The sequence below is a fragment of the Pseudonaja textilis genome, chromosome 1, assembly GCF_049901715.1.
Source record: "Pseudonaja textilis isolate UNSWEBS1 chromosome 1, rPseTex1.2, whole genome shotgun sequence".
In the NCBI taxonomy this organism is placed as follows: domain Eukaryota; kingdom Metazoa; phylum Chordata; class Lepidosauria; order Squamata; family Elapidae; genus Pseudonaja; species Pseudonaja textilis.
In genome coordinates, this window is record NC_141990.1 from 142,795,969 (window position 1) to 142,815,106 (window position 19,138).

Below are 19,138 nucleotides of genomic sequence, written 5' to 3' on the forward strand. Positions count from 1 at the left end.
TTGAGGGATCTCAGAGATTGCATATAGTTTAATATCACATAATGCAACATAGCAAAGAAAGCTTTTGCTCAACTGGAGCACATAGTTTGTATGCAGAAGGTCCAAGGCTGAATCTCCATCTAGAGATAAGGGAGAGAAAAAAATCAGCTTGAAGCTCTGATGAGGTGCTACCAATTTGTGTCCATTACACCAGGCAATTATACCACTAGATGACTGGCCATATTCCTATATAGCAGTTTTTCTATAAAAGAAAAATTAAGCAGGTAGAATTGCCGGGTGACCATGTGGACAGTATCAAGCTTTGTAGCCTGGCTTAATAGTGAATTACGTACTTCCAGACATTTAGATTAGAAGTAGCAGGAATGACTCATCTAGATTAGAATCTTTATCACAGACAAGAATGAAGCTTCAAACACAGCAGTACAAGGAAGTGCAAAAAAGGCAATGCTCTTTGAAGTGCAAAGAAGTTGGAGACTTTAATAATGAAGTTCCAAAGTCTAGGCTTGTTCACCTCAACCATCTAAATCATGGGTGTCAAAGTTGATCATGTCCCATGATTGACATTTTTTTTTGCCTTTGCGGCATAGCCAGCATGTGATGTATCTGGCCCGCAGGCCCGAATTCTAAATTAACTGAAACTTGGCAGGTTGTTTGATGTCTAAGGACTTCCCAGCTGCAATAAAAGCTGTTGGTTCCTGCCTCACTAAAGCCAATTCTATTACGCAAATATTGATTGAAAGATGTACTCGGATATGTCAAATGAACCAGAGGCAGCAATGGACCCAAATTTTAGTTGCTTCGAGAATCCTCTTATTTATAAATTATACTCTTCGAATAAGACCAAAATAAATATCTTCCTTCTTGGTTTAGAATATAGAAAAAGATTCACTATCATATTGGACCAGGGTAAATAGTTAATAGATGTAACCTAGCAAGAAATTATGCTACAAGCAATAGCTATCACCATTTTTTTTACAAGTACACAAACGTTTGAGAACTGAGGTGTAAGCTTGCTTCAGGACAGCCGAACAAGATCAAACTCTGACATATTACTTGTACCGACTTGCTTGTGACAATCAGACACCAAAGATATTCTCTCTCATTTCAGAAGTAGCTTAATGTTACAAATTACTGCGCAGAAGAAAATTCCCCTTTCCAGCAGTGACGTGATCCTTGGGTAGCCTGATCTGCTCAGAAACAGATAGAAAGGAGAGAGAAAAAGAGAGATTGGTCGTTAATAAGGGAAAGGCTTCTGGTTTGCGGCTAACTAGAAACACATTCACGCCACAGTGTTTCCACCAATTTCGGAATAGTTTTTTTCTTCATTTCTCCTAATCTGAAATGCAGAGAACAGCGTAAACAAATTACTGCGCTCCTTCCAGCCAACCAGTAGAAAAGTAGAACCCTTCTTCTCCACTACTTTTCCTGGAATAGCCAAAAAAATCATGCATTCTCCACATTATTCTAAAACGATGAAAAATAAATTTCCAGTGCTAATCCTAGCATGTATTGTGTGCAATTTTCTAGACATTCTGTAAAAAGTCCTAACAGTTTCTGTCAAAGCATATCTGCAAAATCAACAAGGCACTGTTTCCTTTTTTAAAAAAAAAAATCTTTTGCTGTCTGCGATTGTGAAAGAATAGCATGCTGACAACTGTGCAACCATATGTTGTTGTTTTCTTAGTAATATTATAGTTGTACGATTACTGTGGCATGAGGTTGACTGGTTTGAAGTTCACTGTGTTCTGCAAACACAATCAACAAACGCTTGTGACCTTGAGGTAGTCTAACAGAGACACGGCTCTGAATGAATTTATCAGATTTCTTGATGCCTGAATCACTTTGCCAGCTTACTGGATTCCAGATCAAGGACCGTGGTCAAGGATGATAGGAGTTCTAGATGCACATCTTAGAGACCAAGCTTGGAGAAATCTGGTCAGAATAGTTTACATACCTGAGGTGGGATTCAGCAGGTTCTGACCAGTTCTGGAGAACTGGTAGCGGAAATTTTGAGTAGTTCAGAGAACCGGCCAATCCCCCCTTTGACTGGCCCTTCCCCCATCTATTCTCTGCCTCTCATTGGTAGTCCCAGCTGATCGGCTGGGTCTTCTTTTGTTGCCCTGTACAGGAGAACGGAGCTGGAAAGCAGGTTAGTGGGGTGGGGAGGGAATGAGATTTTGCAGTAACCTTCCCCTGCCATGGCCACCAAGCAATACCACATACACCAAGCCACGCCCACAGAACCAGTAGTAAAAAAATTTGAATCCCACCACTGTTACATAACTATGCAAAGCATCACACTCCCAGCATTTCTGCTTGTTGTCCCTTTAGAAGTTCCAAAGCGGTGGCAGAGGCTGGGCCTCCTCCCTCCTTGCCAGTTGGGAGAAAAACTAAAAAACAAAACAAAATGCCTATTGTCTTAGGTCCTCTGTCAGTTAACTGATGGGCAAAAAATGGCAGAATTTTCATAGTGCCCAGAGGAAACATTAACCCTTTCCTGTGTCCAGTGAACGGGACAGGTAACTTTCCACATCAGTGCTCAGTTCAGAGTAAGATTATGCCACCATCTGGTTGGTTTGGCTTTTGCAAAGCAGGTGTTATGAAATTCCTGCTATGGTTTGCTGATCATATTTTACAGCACCCATGCAAAGATATGCAAACAGAGACGAAAGTCATATTTTCAGCCATTCTTTTGCTGTGAGATTTTACTTTATTTTTTTCTTTTTCTACCACAGGGAAAAGTCAGTTGGACATAAGAGAAGGTATATGATCATAAATGGAAAATCATGTTATCTATGTATCACTAATGCCCATTTACAAAATACAAATTAAATATAGCTAATAAGACAGTGGTGGGATTCAAAAAAATTTCTACAGGTTCTGTGGGCATGGCTTGGTGGGCGTGGCTTGGCTTGGTAGGCATGGCAGGGGAAGGATACTGCAAAATCCCCATTCCCTCCCCACCCCACTAACCTGCTTTCCAGCTCCATTCTCCTGTGCAGGGCAACCAAAGAAGACCCAGCCAATCAGCTGGGACTCAATGGGAGGCAGAAAATAGATGGGGGCGGGGCCAGTCAGAGGCGGTATTTGCCAGTTCTCCAAACTACTCAAAATTTCCACTATTGGTTCTCCAGAACTGGTCAGAACCTGCTGAACACCACCTCTGTAAATAAGAGCCTCATCTGGAAGCATCTTTTAAGAGTTGGAGAAAGCTGCCTCTTAAAGGCTTGGCTGGGGAAAAAATCTTACACTTTCAAGCAGGCAAAAGAAAAAAGCAGTTTAACTGAAAAATGAGGCTATACCTTTGTAACATACATTAATAGAGACATTATTGAGTGTTTAGATGGCTTCAGTGAGGTTCATACACAACGCTAAGCCAAAATAATAATAATAAAAAATCAGATGATAACTTAGATGTTGTATGAATCCTTACATTATGGTTTGTGAAACTTGTTTTATGGCCTAATATGCTGAATGAATATGTTTTTTTAAATACATTTTATTGATTTTACAATTAAAACAGACCAACAACACATACAAAAATGCAAGAGAGAAAAAGAAAATAAGAAAAAAAAATAGAAAGAAAAAGATAAAAAACAATTAAAAACATTTTCATCTTCAATAGTTTGTGAGACCTCCTTTTTATCCTTATTTTATGCCATATACACACTTAATCCTTACCTATATCTGTATATCACTACTACGATTCTGAATGAATATGTTTGATGAACTATTATTGTGTAGCCATAGCTTATCATGAGGGCACTGACACATTTTTAAAAGAGGTCCAAAGAGATGCACCTTTTTCAGCTATACCACGCTTTATAGAGGGAAAGCAACACTGAAATTATATTTTCAAAATTGGCAGGGATCAACTACACTTAACAATTTTGTAGATCTTATCTACACAATTGCAGGAAAAATTGATTTTAAGAGTACAAATCAAAAGAAGGAGCTAGAAGTGATATTTGTAAATGTTGTGGTTGATTCCCTCTCCTCATCTTCACCTTCAATTCTTTTATTTGATTCTGGCACGACTTTGCTGTCTTTAAAAGCTTTACTATTTCAGAAACATTGCATGTTATTTTCCTAATCCCTGACATGTTTCTGACCATCATGTAACTTTGTATGTAGCTATACATTCCTGTGAAGGGGAAAAGGCAGAATCATCAGCAAAGGCTGAAGTGAACTAGTAAAGATTGTACAGGTCGCATATGGAGCCATTTGTGCAGGCACGCAAGACCCAGCCAAATTTACCTGCACTGCGCATGCGTGCACCTCCCAGCTGATTTTCGGCCCATTTGAGGCTGTTTTCGGCCTTCCTGAGGCTTGCGGGAAGCCTCTGCAGTCTCTGGAGGCCGAAAAATGGGCCTTCCTGAAATACCGGAAGTACCCATTTTCAGCCTCTGGAGGGCCTCTGGAGCCCAGGGGAGGCCATTTTTGCCCTCCCAGGGGCTAGAGGGAAGCCTCTGCAGCCTTTGGAGGCTGAAAAATGAGCCCGTTTCATTGGAAGTTTCACCGGCGCAGTGGGGGGGGGTGTTGTGTGCAGATGCACAGGGGGACGGGGTGCATTACCTTCTGGTGCTGGCACGTGCAATTTTTGGCACGGGAGCCCAAAAATGTTAACCACCATTGTACTAGGGAAATGTCTTGCAAAGTTTCTCTTATTAACAGCATTATGATGAGAAAAACTAACCTCACAGAAGTCTGGCCTCTATATTATTATACCAAAAGGCTGGGAATTAGAATAACTTAGGGACAAAAGGCAACAAAAAAGGGAGAGTGATTTTATCTCAGAGCCAGTAAATGTGCTGATCATGATCTTCTTACTCTAGTTTGGCGTCCTAGCCTTCTAAAGAATGGATCAAAGTAAAGGGCGGCAACAACAGATTGACTTTACTTCCACTTTTTATCAGCAGGAGTATTTTTCCTGTTGAAAGCAACTGGTATGGCTGCCACTGAAAGAGGCTATCAAGAGAAGAAGAGCTATTTTGTCTTCTCTAGTCCACAGGCAGACGAGATGGCTTTTAATCGGAGAGCTAGCAGATCTGGTCTGAAAACTCCAGATGCTCATGAGATTGCAGCAAAGATGGTTTAATGTGTCTCTTCCCTGACATCTAGATGTTTACAGCCCAGAAGCAATAACCCTCCTTTACCTCCTAATTCCCAGGGGTTTCACAACATCTGGTAATCAAATAGCAATATGGTCATAATGCTGTAGAAATGAAGATATCAACAGCACCTGCCCAGATTCTCTGTCCTACATAATTATTAAAGGAGCCTGCTTTTGTGCTTAGTTATCCTGTGTTGGGCATCACTCTAAGATATGAATGCATCATTTAGCTACATTGGTTTCATAAGCTACAGCTTGCTTTTTAATTACGTGAATGCAAAACCAAATCATGAACGTGCGAAGCCAGATATTAACTTGCTCTGTTAATCACACCTAAATATTAAGCCTTCTTCGATGAACTCTTTCCTGTCTATTGGCAAGGATTAGTCTCCCTTCTGGTACACTAGTATTGGCATTCGTAACGTAGGCCTTCAGTACTAGCCATGAAGAAGTTTCATGGATCGTGATGTCATCATAAGAATGACACCCTGTCATTTGTGTGATGATGTCCTTGCACATGTGATGTCACACACAATATCTTTTGCTATCAACTCACAAATATCCTCCCTTTTTTAAAAAACCATTTCTTTGGTAGTTGCGCTACTCACCAAGGCTGACGTCACAAGATCTCTGTCCCTTTCGTACAGAGCTCTGGCAAAGATGAAGCTCAGGGGATGATCCCAGCCTTCTCTCAAGTTGTCCAACCCACATGGTCTTCGGTTCTCATAACAAAAGCTTTACTAATTGACTCAACTCTAACGGCAAAAGTGGAATACTGATAAGAAACAACGATGTCTGTAACTATTGGTGATTTGTCCATAATATTCATAAAATTGACTGAATGAACATTTCATTTCAACAGAAAAGTTAAAGGTGGTGAACAACTGGATTCCTCAGGAGCAGAATCAACATTAGAATATTGAACTTTATGACATACCTCAAGATACAAACTGAGAACTTGTAAATGATCCTTGTAGGCTGATCCTGGCCCTTCCATCGGAAAAGCCTCCCAAAACTCCCATTGGGTTCACTTAGCACCAGAATGTGGCGTATTATGGACAGAGATGTTTCCATAAAAATACATTTATCAAGGAAGTGAAGTATGTTACCTCTTGAATCCTTCAGAACCCAACAAATTAATAAACTGAACAAAAGGCGGCCAACTTTCCTGCCATATCCTTTTCCAAGATTCAGGCAAAGAGGTTTGGCTTGACGTTTATAAGAAGGAGAAGAAGGAGGATCTGAAAAAACAACAACCCAGTTTTTGGCAGAAGTGTTTCTTTGTTTCATTGCATGTCACATCCTAGGCAAAGGACCAGAACTTGTAGACGGAGAATATAAAACTTGGCTAGGATTAGGACTCGAATTCATCCCAGTGGGAATATAATATAAACTTTCCATATAGTTGCCATCAGGAACTGAAGGAGCTTCATGCTTTGCAAAAGGGTTAAAATCATCACTAAAGTTTGCATTTTCTTGAACAGGGGCTTGGTCTTGGAGATCCAGAGGGCCAGGTGGTGCAGGTGGAGGGGGAAAACCTGGACATCCAGAATATGTCATGTAAGGTTGCCCATAACTTCCTGGATTCATGATCATTGATGGAAAAGGCGGCTGGTAAAGTCCACTGTGTGAGGGCAGAGAAGCTGGTGGTATTAACACTTCAATGTATTGCCCCGTCTCTGGGTCATAAAGCATCTTCAACTGAGGTTGTCGTGGGGATTCTACATAATAGCATTTTCCACTCTCGGGATCAACCAGCATTTTTCGATGTGCCTGTAGAGGAGCGGCGAAATGTCTTGTTGGGCTTGGAGCACTTTTACCCAAAGGGGAAACTCTTTCATTTCTTCTTGGGAAACTGGGGGACTCTTCATGTCTTAGGGGCAGTTGCCCATGGCATGGGGCATTATATAACAAATTATCAGAGGGAGTTTTCCTCTCCATTTGTTTTGGTGGGAAAAATTCATTGCTCATTTTATTTCCAGATAGGTCCACTCCTGGCTGGAAAGAAACGTTGGAGGTGAATGAAGTGTTATCCGTGTGCAAAGGTGGCGACTGCTTAGGGTCTGGCTCAGATGGATGTGTTTTCACAGGAATAGTTAAGTAATTTGCGTTGTCAGCTTGGGTGGTAGAAAAATACTGTTCATTTGTTGCCTGGTGGCTATTATTAAAGTAATCGCATCCCGAGTCGTGGACTTTTTCACCAGAGGTTTTTGGGGTAAACATCGAATTCGACACAAGCTTGATTCCCTCCATATACTCTCTTGCTGATAATGGATTATCTGAAATTATACTTTCTGAATAGTTTATGTGGTGGCCGTCTAAGGGTTTTCTGTCTTCCAATGCTGTTGTTTCATATATTCTATCAACGTATTGATTATTTGTCGGAGTTTGCATCTGCAAGTTTGGAGTATTTATGACCGAAGCTCGGGTAGCTTGTGGGTACCTATAGTTTTCACAGGATGGCAGAGATTCAGAAAATATATTTTCTTCTTTTGACAGGACAGAATAACCTTTACCGTCCTTGGGACCTACTGTGAGGGTTTCGCAGGATCGATGTTTCTGATAGGGCAATTCAGCTTCTTGCATTTTACAAGAGTCCAGCCTATGACTTTTAGTTGAACGATTATTTTCTCTCATTGAGATTTCTTGGACGTATGCCGATGGTGGGATCACAATGATCTCAGATGAAGCAACAGCTTTATTTTCTCTGTGATTAAACTGAGGCCAGGTTTCTTTGTTCGTCCTATCGTCTACTGCAGAATAACCCACCCAGGGGAAATGGTCAATTGCTGTTGTGTGTGGCTGCTTGGAGATAGGACTGTTCACTTGAATATTAAGCTGAGATTCTTTCTTGATGGTGGTGGAAGAAGGTGTGATGTTTAATTCACTCCGCTCACAAAGTACCGGCTTCTTTTCAACTGGGGGCTGGAATTCTTTATTTTCGACTGCTAACTTCTTGGGGTGAGTTGTAGTAATATGCACCCCAGATTCACCCATTGCTGAGCATTTGTTTGACACCATGGGAGGAAAATGGTCCCTGGACTTCTTTGTACTGGTCTCCTGGAGAGAAAGCATTGACATATCTAAGCCTTCAGTGTGATCTTGCTTTTTCTCCCGTGTGTGACTTCTTGCCGGTACATAGTCTTTCCTACATATGGAGGTGCAGTGTATGAAGAGAGGAGAGGTCGTAGTAGGTTCTTTTGGAAACCCAACTAAGTAGTCGTTTTCACTTTTTTCTGCACTAGAACTCTGGTCAGCACTGGAATCTTCTGTGGATTGAAAGCCAAGGTTGTAAGTCTCATTCACTATTTTTCGAACATCTCTGGATGGATGTGTCCTTACACCCTGTTTGTCTGGCATGTGAGTAGATCCCTCGGTGAAAGATGCTTCAGGACAATCGAATCTGCCAGTGTTCTGGAATTTGCCAGAAGCTGGAACTATGATTGAGGACAGCTTCATGCTCTGAAATGTCGGCATCCTCTTGGTGGCGAAACCTCTGTCCCAAGAGGTGTGCCTGAAGGCATTGGGAACACTGTGCTTATTCTTCATCTGTGGGACAAGTTTCATTTCTTTAGTTTTGGATACGAAGGTGTTCCTGGAGGTCTCTTTGGGCACTGCAAGGCTTGAAGGTTTAAAAGGAAAGGTATCTTCTTTTGAATGCAGGGCCTTCTTTTGTTGGATAGCTCGCTGCTTCAGATTTGGCCATGGTTTTTGTGACTTTGCAAACTTGGGGACCAGAGGCAAGGTTTTGGGGTCATCCTGCATGGCTTCAAACACGGCTCGGGCTCTCCAATATTCCTGCCTTTCCCCCAAGGCCTGTTTTCTGATGTTGCTCGATTCTAGCACGTCCACCCCGCCTTCTGCCAAGACAGGGAGTCTGTCCAATGGAGAGTCTTCTTGGTACTTCATTCTCTCATTCAGCTCATTAAATGTATTCTTCAGTTTGTAGACATTCTCCCTTAGCTGCTTATTAAGCACAACTCCCTTTGTTGGCCTTAAGGCATTTCTGCTGCCCTCACTGATAGCTAGAGGTTCAGACTGCTCGCTGTTGGTGGAATGGCTCTGCACGTCCTCGGTTGAGAAACTGCAATCAGATTTGGACAAAGAACTTGACTTGCCTTCTAAGCTATCCCCCTGGAGATCCGTACTGATGGAGGAAGGGACCGAGGAAGGTGAACTGTCCTGGATGGAAGCTTGTTCCATTTTAATCCTTTGCTCATATTGCAATTTTTTAGCTAAGACGTTTTTCACTAGATTGGAAGCAAGCTTAGTTTTGGTATAAGCGTTGCCTAGAGAAGCTGCTTTTAGAAACTGTTTATAATTGATCCGAAACTCATCACTAATATTCCTCCCCTTTGCAGACAGGTCTTTCCCTGGCTGTGTGAATGACTGCATGGATGCAGGCTCACTAGGAGCACAAAAGCCCGTCTCCTTCTTCTCCTTCCGTCTCAACTGGATCTGGCGTTTGGGCACCATTCTCTTTTTAGACAGGCTCTTTCTGCCATCTGCATTCTCTTGTCTGAGATCAATGCACTCAAAGCATTCCTTCCCCAGGACTCCGCTGAGCAGTTCTGTTTCTGGGTCTTTGCCTGGTGTTGAGAATGGCCAGTTTCCTTTGCTGTGGCCAACCACCCTTGTTTTCCTCTGATCACTGCACGCCGGCCACCTGTTCAGTCCATTACAATCATCTGGCAAGGAATTGGACAGGCTGGATGACGTCCCATTACTAGAACTATACATATCTAGGTAACTGCCTTGAGGACACGAGAGGCTCCGGAAAGACCCAGCGGTGAGCTTCTCCACTTCATTATCAGCCTCGTCGGAGTCACTCAAAACACTTGAATTTTCCACAAAATATCTGGGGCATGCCGATTTGCTACTTACAGGACCATGAGGTCGGCTGCCAAGGCTGCTCTTCTTCAGCTTGCGAGCACTGGGCAACATTTCCTTGGATTTATCAGCACTGAATTGTGCAGGATGATCCAAGTATTTAGATCCGCTGCTGTCTCCTGACTGCAGCCTTGGTGTGACTAGACCCATTCCGCTACTGCATACTGGGTCTGAGCTATTATTAGCTTTGATTGACGTCTGAACCTGTTGGCTTGCCTTACCATTGGAACAGAGTTTGTCTCTCCAGTTTTGATCTTTTATAGCACTGGGAAGGTCTGCTTGCAGGCTCGGCACTCTCGCCCCTTGGACTGGCATTGAGCCTCCTAAAGTCTTGCTCTTATTTGGGGGGAAATGAACTTGGACGTCTCCAGAAGTTGCAGAAGAACTATTCCTTTTTCCTTGGTAAGAGTTGTTGAAACCATTCAAAGTCCTGTGGGGTTGTCTGGCAGTAGCTGTGGAGATTCTGCTTTGGCGAGCAAGTTTTGTCTGATCTGCAGAGAGGATCAACATTGCTTGTTCGTATTCCGCGTCGCAGTAAGTGCATTGCATGATACGACCGCCTTCAGCGTCTTCCAAGTATTCAATACAGTCTTTGAAACTCTCGGCCTCTTCTGAGCTCGGCGCTGAACGGTAAGAGCTAGAAGTGTCGGAGGTGCAATTGCTAGAAACATGGCTCTCTTCTTTCTCTAGGGCTGAGTGGACTCTGCAGTTGTAGTTGCTAAGCGCTTCTTCGTTCACTCCATCAGGCTGAGAAGACAGCGGGCTCTTCCTTGTCACAGAGGAGAACATTTTTGGTGCTGTGGAGATCCTACGAGTTTGTAATGAGACAATAGAAGACTAGATCCTTTTTTCATCCGGGGTGCAGCTGGGACTCTTCCCACTCTACCCTGAGAACTTGATCTTCTAATTGAAGCTCAGGTTCCACCTCCACTCCCCCTGTCATTAATCCCCTCATGAGAAAAAAAAGGCCAAATTCTTGGTTCGGTCATGTGGCTTTGCAAACCGTGCCGAGAAAATAGAAACACATACACACACACAGGAACACACATATAAACAGTATGCTATAAAAACAGCATACAAACTAAAATATCACTGCGACCTCTGATTGCTTGGGGTGGGGAGAGAGAGAGAGAGAGAAGTATCATGTGTCAATATGTAATAGCTGGTTTCAAAATGCAACTTACTCTGAAAAGTGAATGCTTTGCAGAACACCTTTTGCCCATAAAAATGAGTTAATATAAAATGACGGTAACCTCTGGAATCTTCAGCTTGCAATCCAATTAAAGAAATGTTAGTTTTTGAATGGTGTTAATTTTATCTACATACAGTTGCATAAAATAGTAGTGAGAACAAAGGGGGAAAATATCTGGAAGGATCTTGTCATGGGATAATTTTTTTTAAAAAAATCCCTTCTACCTCTGTCTTTATATATCTAAAATGTTCATGAATAAGATTATGGGGGTGAGAAACTTAGTCAAGGAATTCTGTTGCACATCATTCACTCTATTAGCAATTCATCCTAAAGGTGACTACTAGTCTGGCAGTTTAGTGAAAAGAAGGACTAGGGGTGGCATAATAGCAGTGTTCCAATATTTGAGGGATTGCTATAATGGAGAGGGAGTCAATCTATTCTCCAAAGCATCTGAGGGACAAGAAACAATGGATGGAAACTAATCAAGGAGAGAAGCTACCTAGAACTAAGGAGACATTTCCTCACAGAACAATTAATCAGGGGAACAATTTGCTTTCAGAAGTTGTGGGTGCTCCAACACTGGAAGTTTTGAAGAAGAGATTGTCTGAAAACAGTATAGGTTTTCCTGTCTGAGCCGGGGGTTGGACTAGAAGATCTCCAAGGTCCCTTCCAACTCTTTTATTCTGTCACATCTGAAACCCAGTACATAGTTCGTTCCACTTTGTTTTCTCCATCAGATGATTCTTCGCGGCAATGAGTTTGCAGAAACTACTTCATCCTTCCCCAGCCCTTTCTCCTCCTCCTCCTCAAATCAGCCAATTGCTCAATTTTGAATCCACCAACAAATCTACATTGCCAATGTCTACTTTAGTCATGTCTCTGAGGGCTCCATTAAATCAACAAGTGTCCCTTATCTCTCCTGTAACACATCAAAAGTAAAACAAAAAAAGGCCTATTTTGGGTGGTTGTTGACCTGATTATGTGCTGGTGAAAGGCAGCTTTAGGTCAAAATGGCTTCCATCTGTGAACCATGAGGAGAAAACAAAATGAGTGTAAAGATTGATGAGGAAATTGGGTTTCCATTGGTTTGTTATTAGAGCCATATAAGTACCAGGCTTTTGTTTTGCAGTAAAAGCAGAAAAAAAATCACTGCGTGAAGCAGTTTGATATAATGATTAAGCCGCAGGTCTAGAAACCAAGCGACTATGAGTTCTCGTCCCAACTTAGACATGAAAGGAGGCTGGGTGATTTTGAGCCAATCTTCTTTTTTCTCTCTCAGCCTAACTCACCTCGCAGGGTTGTTGTTGCTGGGTAAATTGAAGGAGGAAGGAATATTACGTAAATTTGCCATCTTGAGGTAATAAAAAATGTGGGATGAAAAAAAATATAAAAATCTAATGATGGACTAAATCTTAAACTCAGATAGTAGATGGTTGGAATAGGGCTGTTTTTGTGTTATACTTTGCAAATGATTTAAAAATTGTAAGCTGCCTAGAGTGTAGTTGGGTATCAGGTGGCATTACTATAATTATAATTATATTATTATAATAGGAGCCTGGGTGCTTCAGAGGTTAGAATGCAGGTCTTGCAAGCTAACTCTGCCCAGAGACAGGAATTTGTTCCTGACCGGCTCAAGGATGACTCAGCCTTCCATTCTTCCAATGTCCATAAAATTAGGACCCAGATTTTTGGGGGCAATATGCTGACTCTGTAAACTGCTTAGAGAGGGCTATAAAGCACTATGAAGAGGTATATAAGTCTATTGCTATTATCTGGTGATTAATTTTTAAGATAAAGTAGAATGACTTCAAATCAGTAACTTTTGAGGCAAGAGACATGAGGATTGTCACAAAATGGGGTAATGGGAAATTTGGTTTTCCAATTCACAAAATTATGGAAATGATCAATCACAAGACAAAACGATAAACCAGCAATACCAAAGGAAAAGTAACTTGGCAAAAGGTAGATCAATTTACCAGGAACGCCGAGGCCTTAATTGCAGAATTCAGATCCCCTCTTTCTGAACATAGTTTTCTGCTCCAATATTCATGTTTCAAAAGACAATTTGATGAGAAACTGCCAACTCAACAAGGCAAAGCAAAGATGATTCAGACCCCCAAATCCAAATCACATGCCTCTCATGCATAGCAGACAAAAAAAACTCCATTTCAAAGAGGTGACATTAGGAAAACATTCACAGGAGCAAAATAATGGCCTATTGCCCAATCTTTATTTCACAGACAAATATGTGCAAAAATAAATAGGCATGCAAAACCAGGCAAATAAGTCAGCGAAAGTCCACACTTGCTTACACTTGCTTACTCAAACTACCCAAGGAGCTGCTGATCCAGTTCTACAGAGGAATGATTCAGTCTATCATCTGCACCTCTATAACTGTCTGGTTTGGTTCTGCAACCCAACAGGACAGACACAGACTTCAGAGGAGAATTAGGACTGCAAAAAAAACCAATTACTACCCACCTGCCTTCAATCGAGGACCTGTATACTGCACGAGTCAAAAAAGGGGCTATGAAAATATTTACAGACCCCTCACATCCCGGACATAAACTGTTTCAACTCCTTCCCTCAAAACGATGCTATAGAGCACTGCACACCAGAACAACTAGACACAAGAACAGTTTTTTTTCCCCTGAAAGCCATCACTCTGCTAAACAAATAATTCCCTCAACACTGTTCAACTATTACAAAATGTACACTACTATTACTGTTAATCTTCTCATCACTCCTTATCACCCATCCCCTCCCACTTGTGACTGTGTGGTTGTAACTTTGTCGCTTGTATCTTTACGATTTATATTGACTGTTTCCTAGTATGATTTGATTGCTTATTGTACCCTGTGACTATCATTAAGTGTTGATTCTTGATTCTTAACAAATGTACCTTTTCTTTATGTATACTTAGAGTATTTACACCAAGACAAATTCCTGTGTGTCCAATCACACTTGACCAATAAAGAATTATATTATTCTATCTATCTATGATACAAACAAAAAACACCAAAGCTGGCAAGCACAGAGTTTGAATAGGCACAAAATGAAATGATCTCTTCATTTGGTCTACAAGTGCCTTTGGATGGGTTTCACACTCCAGTTGTCTTTTTTCTGTTTTATTATTTTTTTCCTGGGCCCATGTTAGAACAAAGTGCATGCATACCTAGTGATATTCTGCTTCTCAGCCTCTCCCACTTGGTTTCTCCTGCCAGCAGAAGCTCTTTTCAGAGGGTGTTTAAGTGAGGTGTCCAAATTGGGACTTCTGGCTTGTTACTAAGGCAGTTTGGAAGCCACCCCCTCCTGCTTCACCCTTATTCCTGGTCTCCGGTCAGGACAGAAAGTTGACACTGTGACCACTTGCTGCTAGAACACTCCTGCCCTCTTCATTCCATTTCATAGCAGGCCAAATGCTTTGCATAGAGAAGACCTCGCTCCCTTTCTGGTGTCTCCAGATAGGACTGAAAAAATGTCTGTCTGAAAGTTTGAAGAGCTGCTGCCAGAAGATCAGATTGCTTCAAGAGGCATGAAGTTACGTCCCCACAAATTCATTCAGCCTGTCAGGCATTTGTTTTGTTTTTTTAATTGGAAAACTGCTTGCTAATTCTCCCCAGCCCCTAATTCACTGTTCTTAGTGGTGGCTCAATGGTTAAGACGCTGAGCTTGTCGATTGGAAAGGTCGGCCGTTCGGTGGTTCGAATTCCTAGCGCCGTGTAGCGGAATGAGTTCCCGTTACTTGTCCCAGCTTCTGCCAACCTAGCAGTTTGAAAGCATGTAAAAATGCAAGTAGAAAAATAGGGACCACTTTGGTGGGAAGGTAACAGCATTCCATGCGCCTTCAGCGTTTGCTCATGACCACAGAGACGTCTTCGGACAGCGCTGGCTCTTCGGCTTTGTAACGGAGATGAGCACCACCCTCTAGAGCCCGAAATGACTAGCACGTATGTGCAAGGGGAACCTTTACCTTAGCTATTGTTAAATGAATCCATCTTAGAAATGCGCCATTGTCATTGCAGCTTTTGCAGGAAAAGCCCTTGATTCAAACACTGCTGGGATGCTCAGCAGGACCAACCGGTAGAAAACCTTTGATGTGTCTCTTGGTGTATTTGTTAATAGTTTCTAAGATGAGTCCTACCCTCCATAGCAGCTTACCAGAAAGAATGTATACAATACCAAGCAAGCATCCAGAAACACCCACTTGCAGAAGAAATATGTGTGTCAAAACAAGCAAGTTGGAGGGAGGCTAGAAATGTAGTTGCTGCTCCTTTGTGAAGGGAAGGAGTGAGATCCTTTTTCACTCCCTGATTTTCTTAGAACATTATCGTTACTTTCATCAGCTTTGTTGAATAAGCTTATAAACATTATTTGCTTTCTCTCCCTTCTGACCCTCAGTATTACAGGCTGGCTTGATCCAACAACGAGGCCTATAATCTGATCATGGGGTTCTTTTCCATACTAGTTGAACAATTGTCTGGTTACAAGCAAAACATGACATTTTATTTATTTATTTACTTTACTTTATTGTCATTGCACATCGTACAATGAAATTAAATACCATCTTCAGTGTACTATACAGTAGAATTCAATAGAGTTATTGTTATTTCACGTATATGTCAAATTTGGAGGCTGCCCATTTCACTCACAGAGCAACTCTGGGGATTGGACAATTAGAAACATTTTAAAAACCCATATCAATACTATGTTCCAATAGGAGGCAGTTAAAGCAGAAATGGAATATTATACGGTATCTTCAAATTACAACAATTGAGCCCAAAATTTCTGTTGTTAAGTGAGACATTTGTTAAGTGAGTTTTGCCCCACATTAGACTTTTCTTGCCCCAGTTGTTAAGTGAATCATTTTAGTTGCTAAATTAGAAACCCAGTTGTTAAATAAATCTGGTTTCCCCGTTGACTTTGCTTGCCAGAAGGTCGCAAAAGGGATCACGTGTCCCCTGGAACACTGCAATAGTCATAAATATGAACCAGCTGCCAAGCATCTGAATTGAGATCACATGATCATTGGGGTGCTGCAAAGGTTATAAATGTGAAAAAACAGTCATAAGTCACATTTTCAGTGCCGTTGTAACTTTCAATGGGCACTAAATGAACTGTTGTAAGTCAAGAACTTCTTGTAATTAACATTAAAGAGCCAGAAAAAAAGTGGGGGACCTTCAAGACCCTAACTGACCCTAAATTTGTGTGTCTTCTTCAAGCATCAAGCGAATCTGCAGAACCAGGTCTTCAGATACTTCCGAAAGGCTAGGAGAGTGGAAGCTCACATCATCTCTGGTCATCAAAGCACTGCCTTTTTTCACAAGGACCAGAGGTGGTATCCAGCAGGTTCTGACCAATTCTGGAGAACCGGTAGAGGAAATTTTGAGTAGTTCCGAGAACCGGCAAATCCCACCTCTGGCTGCCCCTCCCCCCCCACCTATTCTCTGCTTCCCGAGTCCCAGCTGATTGGCTAGATCTTCTTTTGTTGCCCTGCACAGAAGAACAGAGCTGGAAAGCAGGCTAGCAGGGTGGGGAGGGAATGGGGATTTTGCAGTATCCTTCCCCTGCCATGCCCACCAACCCATGCCATGCCCACCAAGCCACATCCATGTAACCAGTAGTAAAAAAAAATGAATATGGCAAGGACCCTCTCTCATAAAGGTTTTATCACCTACTTAGAAGTACCACAATACTGCAGATGAAAACCACACTCCATACGGAGTGAGGAGTTTTCTGTCGCTATTATCTTCTCTAATTAGATTACAATTTATAATTTCAGATCAGGTCAGTGGAACAAGGGAGAATCATGGCACAATCGGTTACAGGGGGTTAAAAATGGGCACAGCTTGCTATGGTCACTTGCCTCAATTCCATTTATTGTGTCTTTGAACTGCTATTACTGTCTCAGAGCCCCATGTTGGATATTTAAGCTGATTTATTGTTTGGAGAAATTATAGGTCATTATTCACAACTCTCATATCCCTGGATGCCATGAGGTTTTCATGCCAGGCAAAACAACAGGAATAGTAACGAATTGCCACTTACCTATGTACAGCACTTGGAAGAGTTCCTACTGTGACAGCTGAGAGAGCGAGTTCAATCTGACAGTTGTCCCTTGGAGGATTGGATTCAACTGGTATGGGGTGGGGCAGGAAGAGGCTATCTAAGCTGTGCTCCTTTGGTGGGTCTACAAAGGCCCTGAGAGTGCAAATATCCAATTTGCTAACAGGAGCTCTTAATTGTACTGCATTGGACTTGTCATATATGGCAAAAAGGATAATTTATCTCATTCAAAGGAAGAGATTTATGTCCTAGCTAGGCTTGGCCTTAGGCCACTTAATCTGTGGCAGCATTAGCAGAAGTCTTTCTCACAATGAGATGGTGTAACAGTGAGGGTGAACCTTTTCGGAACTAAATGCTCAAACCGGAAAACACGCATGCACGCACTCCAGAGCACTAGAAACTCGAAGACCAGCTAGCAACAGTGCGTATGCCCACAGAGACGGCTCTGCATGCCATCTATGGCACCAGCACAGTGGTATAACCATCTTGGTTTATTGTTTGTATATTTCTTAATTATTAAAACATCAGTTTTCTTTCATATGTCTGGTGTAGCATCTTTTTCCATGTCATTCTTGTAGCCTGTCATTTATAAACCCCTTTCAATCAGACTTGATCTTGTCAGGTAAAACTTGTTCCTCTTCCATAACATCTTTTAGACACAGTCTTTCCATACTACTAGTATGAATTTCTGAATCCATTTTTTAAAAACAATATCCTTCAATATAGCCAGTGTTAGAATATTTTGCTTAATTCCGCAATTTTAAAAGTTGATGTGTTCTATTTAATTGTAATCTTTACTTCCCTCTAGTGTCCAATTTTTAAAATCGGACTTTTTAAAAATTCAAAACAGAAATATTTTGCTCTGGGAAGGATTTTTTATAATTAATTTCAAAATCATCTTTCAAATTTATCTGGACTCTTAGTCCATTTGTAACTTTCTAAATAAAAGTTTTAATCTCCCTTTTGTTTTTAAGGTTGTACTTAAAACTATCTCTAGCCAAGCATTCAAGGAAATACACCCAGTGCTGTCAAATTTGTTGATCCTAAAGTTTCTAGTAGCTGAAAAGCAGTTGGCAAGCAATTACCAAAAGTGAATAGAAAAGGAAGTATGCAAACTCAGTGTCCTTTCAAAGGTGCTGATGCATTTTGAACAAGATGGTTATTCTCTTATCTCTCAAAGTTGTAAACACACCAAAGACAGTTAGTTACTTTCTCACCTCCTTATGAGGAGCAACTATCTAGCACACTTGTGTGCAAACTCAAGTCCTCTCCTTGTCTGGAGATTTCAAAGAGCCAGTCTATTCATAAGTTCTTCATTCAGCATGGTAGTTGGCTCTGCTTTTCACAGAGATGTCTTCCGTCTGCCATTTTTGGGGTCTCTGTAAGCCATGGAGAACATGACTTTTGTGATCTCTGTCACTGAATGTGGTGAAATGAAGTTTAAAGCAGGGGTCTTCAAACTTGACAAGTTTAAGATTTGTGAACTCCCAGAATTCCTCCTCCAGTCATGTTAGGTCAGGAATTCTGGGAGTTGAAGTCCACAAGTCTTAAACTTGCCAAGTTTGAAGACCCTTGGTTTAAAGCAAGCTCATCGGTATCCTTTCATAAATCGTTCCCTGGGAACCAAGATCCCATGTCCTTTCATCCAAATAATCTTTCCCAGGGATTATTTTGAGAGAGGAGACATCCACCTCACTCTCCTATTCAGAACTATGCACATGCAAATAAAAAGATTTTTTATCACACTCTGGCTTCTACATTCCTTTCCCCAAATGACCATCTCTTGATTACCTAGATTCCCAGGCTGAAAGCATGAAGCTCTTTGTCTCTAAATGGTAAATAGAATACTATATCCTCACTGGGGCAAAGATAGATGC

The 19,138-nt window shown here is 41.6% G+C and overlaps 1 protein-coding gene and 2 long non-coding RNA genes across 3 annotated transcripts in view; 2 read left to right on the top strand and 1 right to left on the bottom strand.

Moving 5' to 3' along the window:
• Nucleotides 1–19,138, top strand: part of LOC148127849 (uncharacterized) — a 45,839-nt gene that overhangs the window by 3,473 nt on the left and 23,228 nt on the right. The window lies entirely within an intron of this gene.
• Nucleotides 16–10,792, bottom strand: PROB1 (proline rich basic protein 1). The gene is made up of 2 exons (XM_026710372.2): nucleotides 5,722–10,792; nucleotides 16–1,187 (listed from the first exon to the last, which is right to left on the bottom strand). The coding sequence occupies exon 1, from the start codon at nucleotides 10,790–10,792 to the stop codon at nucleotides 6,410–6,412; it is 4,383 nt and encodes a 1,460-aa protein (XP_026566157.2). The 3' UTR covers nucleotides 16–1,187; nucleotides 5,722–6,409.
• Nucleotides 10,249–14,188, top strand: LOC148127850 (uncharacterized). Its single transcript, XR_015740470.1, has 2 exons — nucleotides 10,249–10,405; nucleotides 10,694–14,188. It is a non-coding gene; the product is annotated as an uncharacterized LOC148127850 (long non-coding RNA).